Source organism: Lycorma delicatula, chromosome 1 (assembly GCF_047948215.1).
Source record: "Lycorma delicatula isolate Av1 chromosome 1, ASM4794821v1, whole genome shotgun sequence".
Classification (NCBI taxonomy): domain Eukaryota; kingdom Metazoa; phylum Arthropoda; class Insecta; order Hemiptera; family Fulgoridae; genus Lycorma; species Lycorma delicatula.
The window spans coordinates 253603636-253617374 of NC_134455.1; the positions used below are offsets into that span (position 1 = coordinate 253603636).

Here is a 13739-nt window from a genome sequence, read left to right on the forward strand (position 1 = left end):
TACAGTTAAGTATTTAATTTTTTTATTAAAGATAAAGCAGTTATATTTATTATTTTCTATTAATTTTTTTACACACAAAATCTTAATCGAGTGCCAAAACAGATTTTTTTAAACTTATTCAAAAGTCATTTCTCTGCATTTCTCTCTGTTTTTTCAGTAAATTAAATTTTTTTAAGTCCGATAAAAATTTAAAAACTTCAAGAAAATATGTTATAAGATTTTATTATCTTAGATTTTAAGGTAACAGAAAACCCGCAGCAATTTTCTTTGTACTCGTAAATCTTAAATTAATTACAAAGAATACTAAATCTAAAATCGAAACAAAATTTTTATAGCTTATTTACGGAACATAAAAGAAGAAACGGTAAAAACGTTTCTCAAGGATACTTCATTAGAAGTTCTAATTGCAAGTTAATATTGGAGCAAATCAGTCATTTTCTAAGTAGTTATGAGAAATCTAAAATTAGCTCTCGAATGGAACTATCAGACCGATCAAAAATATCAGTACTTGCAATTACGCCTCAATAAAGTAACTAATTTTTATAAAGAAAAGATTATAAAACTGCGCAATAGTTCAAATGAATACCCATCTTCAATATTTATCATTATTAATACATACAAAATGACAGACCATTTATTTTTTCCGTAACAATACAACTGTATCTTTTCAACCGTTTCAGTAGTTAAAAGTTTTGCATTTATATACACTTAGAAAAGTATGTAATGAGTTTAAATCAAAAATATGTACGGTGTATTTCAAAACACAATTAATTATTATGCGTCCAATTTCCTCAAAAATTAAATTGAAATGAATTATGGAGACAAATTACGATCAATTGAAGCGTACAGAATTGTGAATTAAATATAAAAATTAAACTTACCGTAACTTTCTCTGCTACTGATAAAAATAAAATTTATTTATTTAAACGAAGGATTTAGAAATAGGAATGGAATGTTAAAAGTTATGTAGCATTTAATGATTTATACTCCATTTTGTATATTACGCGTACTTGTAACACTTTAGATCGGATTCTAATTTCTGACCGAGTGACAACAAAATGAAAGGTAAAAAAGGATGAGATTTTTACCTGGAATTTTATTCAACGCCAGTACGATTTCAATTAGCATGTTAACTTTTTAAAAAGTTAATTTAATAAAAAAATTATTTTTTTGTTAAATTAAACTAAATTTAAATTTAACTAAAATAATTTAATAATCATGAGATAAAACTTGATGAAATTGATTACTAATTAATTGGCAATAATTTAACATCCTCTTTTGATGGTCAATGACCTGGTTGTCGATAGTCAGGATATCCTACCGGTTTCCTTCTTTCTTTTTTCTCCGTTACTGTATTAGTATTTACTACACAGTAGAGTAAAATTAATTTCATTTTAAACGGAAGGAAATTATAAAATTATAGGATACAATTTAAATTAAATAAATGCTAAAATGAAGATATTTTTGTTAGTACTAAATTCTGTTTGATAAAAATAAGGTAATACACAATTCAATACTGTTACTATAAACATAGGTGTCAAAACTACTCTTAAGATAATTAGAGTTTTACATTTTAATAATTATAATTGATAAGAATTCACAAATTTCGCCAAAAGTATACATACGAGTATATTGGGAGTCCAATTTTTACTTGTATTTTAAACTGATTGATGCTACGAAGTCCATTTATTTTCCAGTAAACCGTGCATATAAGAAAATTTGTTAGAATTAAATAAAATTAATTAATATCGAACAAAAATTTTGCAATGTTCATTTTATTGTAAAATTAATATTTTGATAAACAGTAGAAACAAGACTAGATGAAATGGTTGCTTGCTTTAATTTAAACACTTTTTTTTTGTATTATTCATTATAACGTTTACCTATTAATAACCCATTTTTTCTACCCACACATTTTTTTTTGATCGGTCATAACAAGATATCAGATATTGCTAATCCATCGCTTTACATCATGCTTTCATTTTTTTTTTTTGTGCGTGTTTATTCTCTGCATATTGAAAGAACTAATAATACTAATACGTTAAATAAACAATAACTATGTGAAAAACTATGTCACCCACTTTTATCCATTAAAACGACATGTAATAATAAATCTGCTCTGGCAAATTTAGCGCGATCTAATCTGAAATTTTTTCAGGTTTATTTATTTCAAATAAAAAAGCATCATTACATGATAACAGAAAGAGAAAAATTAGTTTACTAACTTTCAGTGCACACTCCAATTTTTCTCAAGGTTTTTGACGCTTGTACACCACCAGTTTGGTTTCTCTGAGAGTAATGATTTTCATTATACAGTCAGTTTCTGGGGGGAGAGAATGAAGTTGACAATTAACTTGTGGAATATTCACAAGTGAATATATAATCCATCAGCATTTCGTGGAGCTTGGAATATCGTTACATAACACGTATTCAATTCACTGAAGAAGGGTTAAAGTGGTTTACCATTAAAAACCACTTTAATTTTTTAGCTAACCACAGATGGGATACTGATTATTATTGTAAGTTTTTCGTTTCCAAGAATAACTTGTAATATAAACGTAATATAAATTCCAGACATGTATTTGCTTACAACTGTTACGATTGTGGCACCCAAAAAAAGTATCAATTCATGGTACAATAATAATCAAGTCATCATTTTTATTAACATTTCCTGAAAATTAGAGAAAAAGTTGGATATTTTTACTTAAAACCAAAAATAATAAAACTTACTGACAATAATGATGTTAAATAAAAACTTAAATCATTTCAGTATAAAAAAAAAGAAATTATATTTGTGCGCGAACTCAGATAATATATATTTTTTCCGTTTTCAGAGTTCAAATATTGCTTTATAACTTTTTCCAAACGTATCATTAATTTAATTTAAACATTACCACCAGGAAAAATATTTTTATTGATCAATTTTTTTACCCACGACGAACGGACACAGTATTTGGGTTTGGGGTAAGAGGCTGTGTGTGTGTTACCATTTTCCTCAAAAGCTACTGAACCGATTTCGATGCGGTTTTTTGCATTATATAAGCATCACCTCAAAGCAGGTTTTTAGATTAATTTTACAGTTATAAGCCGCCAGTGGAAGCTGCAGTAGATATTTTTTTTCAAAACGGCTTTTGAATGTTTCTAAGTCTTTCTAATTAATATTTTAATTTTTAATTATTCTATTTAATTATCCAATTAAATTTCGTAGTAAGGTTTTAACATTTTTAATTTTATCACTTGTCTCGAGTACATTTTATAAAACGTTTTTTTGAACCATACTGAATTTAGATTTCAAAAGAATTTTTATTGAGTTTAGTTTTAGTTTCATAAAATATTATTTCTACAATTAATATTGTTACTTCTAAATAATTAAATAACAAAATTTTCTGTAACTACTCTTGTTTACTTTATTGTTACTTTAATATCAAACGGAGTTTATTTTCTATTACTTTTAATTGATATTTTATTAAATTTTTTTTATTATGTTTTTACCATTATTACCTTTTGCATAAATATTTACTGTCATTATCTAATGAAATTTCTTGCTATTTAATAAATAAATGTATGTATTCTCTGGATAACCTGTTTAATTAAAAAATATGAGTTTGTAGTCACTTAAAATAGACTAAGTATGAATATAAATTTTAAACATATTAGAGTTTGAATAATATAGTTGATCGAAGGACTTATTTTATAGTACGTTACTTGTTAGAGACACGGGACATAATATCCATCCTTAATATTATCGCTTTTCAAGGAACGAGAAAACTGATGTTTTCTTTTTTGCATACCAACGTAGGCGTTCATCAACAGAAGCGTCAAACGCGCATCGAATCAATGGCATTGTTTGGTATCGAGTGCGAAAGCAATTTCATAAATTGTCCGCACTTTGTCTAAAATTCAGTATAAAGTGAGGGAGCTGCGTGTTTACCTGCTTAGTTTGTTTATCATACGTTAAGTAGAACGTTTGTATGATTATGCCGGGTCGGAATATTGTGATTTTTTTCGTACTTGTTACAATTGCTCGTGGGGCAAGTTTCATCGAAACAATATCCGAAAATGATGTATCAACGGAATCACAAATTCAGAACTTCAACGACTCCTTTGCAGATGGAATAAAAACTACTAAACTAATTGTTAAGAAGGTAATTAATTATTTATAACAAAGTATATTTAATAATTATGTAATTACATAAATAACAGCACATTTTATATTAAAAAAAAAAAAATTACATTTTTTTTTTGTTTATTTCTTTACTATGACTGCTCAAGATAAAAATTTCAAGCGATCAAGGTTTAAGTAGAAATCTTTTTATACAATAGATAAAACTTAAAAAGATAATTAACACAATTGTAGAAAATTTTCATTTTAATTCAAACGTAGGCCAAAGTTGCAGGAGATACAAATAAATATATTTATATCATGTCTGTTTATTTCTGTACATAATTAAATCATGTCAGCTAAATCTTGTTAAATTAAATCGTGCATCAACATGATTTGTACTCGTAACTAACTACAAACTAACTAATCAATCTCCTAACTAGTCACTAGCTAGAAGTAAATTAAAATTTTTATATTTAATAAGTAACATATTTATGTCTTAAATAATTTAACAGTACAATAATGCGATAAATTTTCTCAAAGCCGAGATTTATAATTATTATTAGCTGATGCGTACTTATGCGTAAATAATTTCAGTTAAATATATCTAATCAATCGTAAATTCCCGAATTAAAAAAAAAATCCAACGTCAGACAAGAAAACAGAAATTTAATTTAGACCTAAAAGCGATCCTTGGCACACCTTTACTCACATATGATGACAAAAAAATCTTGTTTCTCAATAGACTAGTAATCAGTAAATAGGGTTCGTCAGTAATATTTCAATTTTTTTTCATAATTAAACTAAAATTTAATTTTAGTTTACAAAATTATGAGGAACTAAATATTATATACGTAAATATATTATTACCTTTTTCATAATCAGTAAGTAATTTATTTTATTTTAGCTATATAAAAGTAAATAAATAACTTGTAGATTTTTGCACAATACTAGTATCATAAGTTAAAATAGTTTTTTAGTGCCACTTTTTTCAAAGATATTTTTATAAGTTTATGCGAAAAGATTTAGCTGCGGTCTCCTCATGATATAATCCGTTTATTTACTATTCCCCGTGTTACTTAATTCGGTATTGCAATAACCATTCCTGTATTACTATGAAATACAGGAATCAAGACCAAAACCAAAGCTGGGTATTAAAATTTGTCTCGAATTTAAAAATAACTGCCAATTATTAGAGATTGACAATATATCAATCATTTATTTATTATTATCTTTTACTAAACTTGAGAAACGCACATTGAATGTCCTTTTGTTGCTTTAATAGGACTTGGGGTACATACTATTGTATTTCCAAGATTTGACGAATGATCTAAATTTTAGCGCTCTCAATAATGTAGTCAAAAGTACAAATCTGTTTAGATTTTTTAACCACTAGATATAAAAAATAAATAAATACATTGAATGCCTGAAATACTACATTAATACATTGCACAGATCTTGTCAAGAGTCGATAGGTATGCTACGATAAAAAAGATAAGCCCATAATTTTTCTGGAGCTATCAAGAAAAACTAGAAAACTTCGATCAAACCAGCCTACAAATACAAAAATCGATAAAAAAAGGAAAAGTGATTAAACTCCTCATAAGCCCATCGTACATTAAAAGTTAATGTATGTGAACTAATACAAACTAAATTAATAAATAAATATAATTCAGATCAAAATAAAAAAATTGTTTGGAAGACATTAATTAAAATTTTATACTTATGTATTTATTATTTGTACACGTAAAATGAGAATGCTGAAAACTCTGATTGATTTGATTAGTTACATTTTATTTATAAATGCAAATAAATCAAATTATTTTTGTGAAAGAAAACTTTTTAATTTATTTTTAAGTAAATGGGTAGTTATTCATTAGCAAACATTGGAAAGGTCCTTTCCTGTAGCCGGAAGTACTACGAGTTTGTCGTATTATGCGAAAGTACAGGTTTGGTTTGATCCAGGTTAATATTATTATTTTTTAGCAATAATTCTAACTTTTTGTTCTTTATTTAAACAATTTTTTATCTTATTTTTGTGACAACAGTGGTACATTAGTCAAAAATGAATGGAAATGTTGACCTACATAATATTTTTAATTGTTCAAGAGAGCGTAAATAATCATAACATTTTAAAAAAAAAATGACTATATTTATCATGTTTTATTTTTAAATTAAATACAAATAGTAAAAATCAAAACATTATTTATAAATAACCTTCTACTGAGTAGATATATATATATATAATGAAGTTTCACCGCAGAAAAAGATATTAATCTTTTTTTTTCACTGTCTGTTCGAATCTTTCTTATGGCTGTATGTATGTAAATCAGATAAGAAATAAGAGGCATCAATCAGAGATAGCTTCTCAGAGAGTAAAGCTTTTGCGTATCACCTTAATTTTGGCGGGCTTGGCGTGCTGTAATGAAACAGCATATTTAGGTCAGTGAAGATGAAGGTATTGGGAGGCACTTCATTCCTCATTTTCTCCATTAACCCTATCATGAGATATTTGTTACACTTGGCTATTTCATTTCTGGGAGTGACTTTTGATTTAAGTCGCGTATAATCGCCAGGATTATAGCTCTTAAAATATGAGTATATAAATGCTACAAATCTAGATATATAAATAATTAAAAACATAAAACATTAATGGTTTTTTTTTTAATAGAAGGAACTTACAACAATATTATTGAAAATTATTGGAAATAGTGTACATAAATTTGAAGAAAAATTGAGGAAACACCAAAAGAAGCATCAGTTGTTGCCAAATTATTTTAAGAAGTAGTAGAGATATTCAGCAAAGATTTAAATATAATTTAAAAAACCATACATCTACTTAAAATTTTTTTTTGTTTTAAATTTACAAAACCTTAATAAATAATTTTATAAAATCAATGAGAGATAACTATATTAAAAAGAGAGAATATGTCTCCTTTATTCATTCTCGAAACATTGATTTTAGAATCAACTAAAATTACGAAAAATAAAATTATACCGAAATAATGAGAAATAATCGTAAAATTCAATGCATTTCACTTTTATGATGGTCGAATATTGCTTTATAAAAAAAAAAGATATTCCCTTTTCTATTTTCCCCTTTCTGATATGAGACATTGTAATTCCTTAAATTAATTTTCGAACTCCATATTAACCTGTTTAAAGTCTAAATACTAGCTAATAAACGATATATGTTCAATCATGCCAAAGAAGTATTATTAGGGAAATATATAAAAGTGGACTGAAGCAGATTTGGATGGTATCTGCAAGCCCGAATTTAACGTTCGCTGCTGTAATTTATTTCTATATGAATGAGAAATTTAAGTATAGTTGGCTTTTTCTCGCGTAAAATATTGCTCGTTCGAGGAAAACAGCAAACAGCTAATAATTCCGATTAACATTCGGTAATTCCGATTTCTTCTAAATCGAGACAACTTTTGATAACCATCACATCTAAGAACCAGCAGTCCGTGAGCTTCTGATAATTGTACCTGATGTTATTTACTGCATTAAAAATAAATATAAATTTTTTTAAATCTAAAAATTCGTAGGAAAAAATGGAAATCCTTATTTATGAAATATAGAATAATTGTTTTTCAGCTTAATTATAAATAGTTTATACTCTTTGTTTTTCTTTAATGGAGTATTTCATTTTATCCAGATAAATTAATGATTTTATTTTAATTATTAAATTAGTATCTTTTAATTGATACAAGATATGAAATGTACTATAATAATTGGAGTAATTAGTACTTTATAATGTTTTTGTTTTGGCAGACTTGTCTACAGGAGTATTCATCAGCTTGTTTGAAGTTAGATTTGATCAAAATATTGGATCGGCTAAGTATTTCTGAACCTCTGCAACTCTTACCGGGAGTTACACTGATTCAAAAGCCCGCTGATAGTCCTCCACCAGTGAATCTACGTTTACAAGATTCTCCTCGATTGGACAATTATCTTTACAGACGAGTGAATTCCTATCTCAGATCGCTTTCCTTGAATGTACAAATACTTGACGATAACGTTCTCAAAAGGCTGAAAACATTTGGTGAAGGAGCGATTGAATTGTTCGAACCTCATAACGAAGTTACAGGCAAGTATGAATAAAGAATGACCGATTATATAAATGTATTAATAGATACATTTATAAATAAGTATTAATAGGATACTTATCAATAATTATTAATAACTATTGATAAGTATCCTTATCCTGGTATACAGCTCATGCAAATGAATATTTAGGAGACGGTTTATTTGCAAATTTTTCAGACCATATTACACTTAAGGATATAGCCTATTCACATTCGGTTTGATTTCAAATATAATTTTTTTTTTTCATCCAACCTACTAATTAAAGTAATAACTTTCTGAAAGTAATAACTTCTGCTTGTTTAAAAGATAATAAATTAATAAATTTTAATGTTTGTATTTGATTAAATAAATAAATTTCGTTTGCTGGCTTTATGCATGCAACTGTTTTCTTAAAAAAAAAAAATATCGAAAGATTTAAAGAAGCACTTGGCTGAATTCTTGTTTTTATACTGAACAGTAAATTAACCTCGCTTTGTTTTATGAGCTCAATGCTCTCATAAGCAGTTCGATAAATTCCGTTGGACAATAGGGAGAAATTAAAAAAAAAAAACCAGGCCTTTCATCTCTTTAATTTGTGTTCCGTATAGATCCTTAGAATAGAATCAAATGTATACTAATGTAAATCAAACTAGTAAAATAAAACGTAATTTATCAATAAATAAAATGAAAGATTAAAGATTTAACAATTCCTCCTGAATCGAAGGATGTATTTCTTAGGCAGGTACACTATCTCATTTCATTGACGATGTACAGGTGATGGGTTTGGCTAGCGTTCTGTCCAACCGCTTTCAACTTCTATCAGGGAATATAAAATATCAATTACCAATCGGATTAGAAGTGGGGAATTTTTAACAGTCAGCTAGATTTATTCTAGCAATCCTCAGGTTACAGACCAATTGTATACGTAAGAGATTCATTTTATCTATAACATTGTTATGTAATTACAGTTCAAGAAGAAAAACATATAAAGTAATTAGATGTGTATAAAACTCCAGTTACATTAAGTGAAACTTACTGACAGTATTTCAGGGGTTAAGTAATTTTAACTAAGAAAGGATTTGAGTTCATAAAGTATTAAATATTTTTTTTTCATTTACACTGTTGTTATAAGCATAAAATAGATAATTCAAAATTACACTGAGGTGAAAGTAAAAATAAATTAACTCCAGTTAGAATAAAGTGTGAACCGTAATGAAAAATAAAATATTAGTGAGTTTACTTGTGAATAAGACAGGAGTAAAAACTGCTAAGTTTCTTTCGACTGAATTCAGGCTTACGGTATTATAATACCAAGACAAACAAACTTTAGATAGTCTATAGTTAATTTGGTATAATTAACATTTTATGATAATGGTTATAATTTTATTTACAAAAGGGCATATTTGATTTGTTTGGCATTTATTCCACCACCACCCCATTCGGTCGCCTTAAAGCATAAGAACGAATGTCTGTGCCACAAACGGCTACTGAGCCTCGAATAGTTTAGCGACCAGTATCCTAACATTCCTAACATAGCTCCTAGAGCTTACCTGCAGCGTGAGAGGACTAAGCGTGGTGCCATGCACCATCGGCTTACGTGTCCCAACCGCTTATTTGTCATATATTTGCTAAAATGGGTAGGCGCACCCCGTCAACTACTACAAATATATATGACATCCAACTTGTGTTTGTGCAGTTGCTCTCATTCGGCAATATATCGAGATCGCAATTTACGAAGAAATCTTCAACATTTTCTTTCGTCTGAGTTGTCTGCATTTCATTTTATGAAATGCAGATTTAATCAGCGTCAATTGTAATAGTAACTGAATCAACTTATTTATTATTTTTTCTTCGACTGAATTAAATTTTCCACTCTTCAATGAAAAGGTTCATGTCATATTCCATGTTCTTATAAAAGTGAATCAAGAACCGTTTTTTTTAATTTTTTTTTTTAATTTAAATAAATTGATTTATTAATAATTATTAACCCGTGATTGTAAAAACGTTTTACAATAAATAATTATTAAATAATAACAATAAAAATAATATATGGAAAACAAATCAGAAGTTATTACTGAAATAAAATTTTATGGACTTTAAAAATGCGTATATGTAATTTAATACGCATTATTAGGGTAGATCGAGGCACATTTACGAGGATTTATTTTCACAATCAAATTTTTTTTTTATTTGTTTTAATATATTTAAAATTGTTTATGGAGGTAATATAGTTATTAAAGTATAATTTATTTCATACACGATTATCTTAAATTTTGATTTAACTGCGTAAAAAATGTTTACATAGGTCTAAGTCGAGTACCTAAACATGCCCCGGGTACGGGGCACGTTTACGGATAGCATAAAATAGTACAATAAGGACAAAAAACCCGCAGCTGAACATTTCAGGGATTTTTTTATAGCTATTAAACAGAATCATACTTTTTCTTAAACTAAATAAAATAGTAGAAAGTACAACTTGACTAAATAAATTTTACAGTCAGTAAACAGAAATCATCTTAAACGTACTCATCTTCATCATCTGATTTGCAGTTAATGCACACAAAGAATAGTGTATTCCTAGTGGCACAATCATCGTAGGGCCATCTTTTACAATTTAAACACTGGACTTATTGTTGCCCCGTAGATTTCTTGTGTGGCTTTAAACAATAATTACATGGACAATTCTCATCTTCTTCATCAGAACTGTCTTCCTTATTCAAGTTCTCATTTTAATGAGAACGTTGAATATTTCCTTTATCAATCTTCCCGTTTGGGGCATTTTTAGTAACTTCTGCTCCAGATGCATCACAATCAAACAACTGTTTTAATAACTTCTTCTTTTTATCTACCTGTAACTTTACGTTTTTAGCTTTTGAATTTAAATGCTCTTGTCTGAGGGATTCTTTACTGGGGTATCAGTTAGGATTACGGATTTCCTCTTCTTTTCCCCTTTTTGATTTCAACCACTGGCTCAGCCTTTTGAAAAGGTCTTAGCTGTTCAGGACTTGGTAGAAGTTTGTGTAGAATGAGCCCAGGCAGATGAATTTATCATCAGGCTTATAGACCCTTCAGGTACGCTATAGTAAGGGTTTTAACTGGTAGAGTGTGTACGGTTATCATAAAGTGTTTGTAGCCCGTTTTTTGATGTTTGTGCTGGTCTGTCAGTTACGTAGGACGGTATGAAATCAGAATCAGAAAAAACAAATCTATTCAAAGGTGAGATCCCTGCCACTCTAAATCCGACTATTATGTTTGCTAGAGTAGCTGCCAAAGTAATAGTTCATACACTGAAGCATACATGCCCGACCTTTAATAAACTGCAAAAAATTCTTATCTTTAAGTATATTACTCCTCTGATATTGTCGGACAATATTCTCCCTAAGTCGGAGTTTATCATCATTTCATTTATTTGTTTTTTATGGCCAATTATTTAATCGCTGTCTAGTTTGATATAATTCTTCTGATCTTAATTTGTGTACACGTGCTTTAGTTTTAAAATTTTCTTTCTCTTTATATTCATCTTCCTCTCCTTATCTTTTTATTGTTTCCTTAATCTTAACGTTTTCTTCCTCTTTATATTTGTCATCTTCTCGTAATTTTTTATTTTTTCTTTGGCTTTAACATTCGCTTCCTCTTTATATTTATCATCTTCTCTTAATTGTTTTATTCTTCTCTTGTTTCTAACAATTTCTTCCTTTTCATATTCATCTTGATATTTTTTAGATATATTTCTTCATATTATCTTTCTTTTTCCTGTATGATTGTTTCATTTTCATTTTTGATTATTCACCAAGTAATCCAATAATAAAAGCTGAATATGTTACACCATATAGTGGAAATTGGCATTTGTACTCAGTATACAGGAGTTCACTAAATGGTATAGTTTAACTATTATTATTAACTTTGATTCATATGACACGCCAGAAATCTGAAACCTTTGCTTTTAGCAAAGGTTTCAGACTCACGAAGATCGAATAATACTGATCTAGTAATACGAGTAATAAAGGGACTTTTACTCTATCCTGATATTTCATGTAAGATTGTTGAATTAATAATTGTATAAATACTTGATTTTAATAAAAACTAATATTTCAGCAATTGTGTAACAGTCCACTTTATTAAAGAATTAGTGGATCGTATCTCACCTTCAAATGAAATAAGTTTAAATGAAGTGCAGTAAAAAATGTGTATGTGTAAATTAATAAGCGTTCAAGGAAGTCATGTGGTGTCCACACCAGATCGTTTCTTTTGTTTTTTGTTAATGCAATACTTCTAATTTTCACATTTACAGAACAATGGCTTAAGATGCTTTTCATTACAGAGAATAACTTAAACTTCTAAAAACTACTAATCATTATATTTTTTTTTAAATGTTTAAGTAATTTTCTTTATCTTCAAAAATATTAAATATATTAATAATTTCTTCAATATGGATACATATAATAAATAAGATTTCAGAGAAAATACTGAATCATATAATAAGAAATTTTAAGCAGGTTACCATTTTTTCTTTCATTCAATAATATTTTTTATTAAATAATAGATATAATTTATTTATTAGTTTTGTAAACTATTTTATGTGTAAAAAGTCAAAGTATAGTTTGATTTAAACTTCACAAAATCTTTCTTCTTTGCAGCCAGAAAACGTAATAAAATGAATCAAGCTTTTTGGATAGCAGGTCTACTATCAGCCGGAACGATGTTGGCAATGGGGATGAGCGCTATGTCAGCAATGGCTGGAAAAGCGTTAATGACCTCATTGTTGGCTCTTATGCTCTCTGCATTTGCAGCTCTCAAAGGACACAATGACGAAAAGAAATCTACAACATATGAAATAATCACCCGTCCGATCATTACACACAGTCATGGACACGGTCACAAACATTCGGAACCTTTATCTGACTCCCACATGATGATGGGTAGCAGCCACACTGGACCGAGTTACACTTATCGACGCAGCATCGATCACGGGCAACCCCAAGATTATCCTTTTCTACCTATTACGAGTTCACGTCCTTAGGTAAAAGTATTATATTACTACCTATATCCTATAGCTAATCTGCCATACATACCACATCGAATCCTTTATATATACCGTTTTCAATTTTTTTTTTTTCTAATTACTTTATTCTTAATAATTTAATAATTATGTGTGTGAATGATAAATAAGGTTAACTTATAAGGTTAACTTTATAAGGTTATAAGGTTAACTTTATAAGGTTATAAGGTTAACTTTATATACAACTAGAATGACATTTAATAGAACTGTTTGATATTAGTACAAATTAATTTATAGATGTTTAAGAAAGCGTTTCTTAATAAATCAAGAATGTTTGAATTTTTGAAATTATTTTCATTTATCCACTTCTTTTATAAGTAGTATTCTACTTTTAGTAAAGCGCTCAGTTTTTAGTTTGAATCGATCTCATACGAAGGTACAAAATAATATTTTATTGGAATCGTTTGAATTAACTGATCGAGGAAAGAAGCAGAGAAAAAATTTTGTATAAGCTTTTGTGAAAATGGCTTCCGCTTCAATATTGTATTCACGAGATACTAAGACATT

At 28.1% G+C, this 13739-nt stretch overlaps 1 protein-coding gene across 1 annotated transcript; it reads left to right on the plus strand.

The window, feature by feature from the left end:
* Positions 1-3859: 3859 nt before the first annotated feature.
* On the plus strand, positions 3860-13398 carry LOC142317811 (uncharacterized). The gene is made up of 3 exons (XM_075354361.1): positions 3860-4145; positions 7880-8195; positions 12811-13398. Exons 1-3 carry the CDS (start codon positions 3972-3974, stop codon positions 13191-13193), a joined length of 873 nt encoding a protein of 290 aa, XP_075210476.1. The 5' UTR covers positions 3860-3971; the 3' UTR covers positions 13194-13398.
* Positions 13399-13739: the final 341 nt, after the last annotated feature.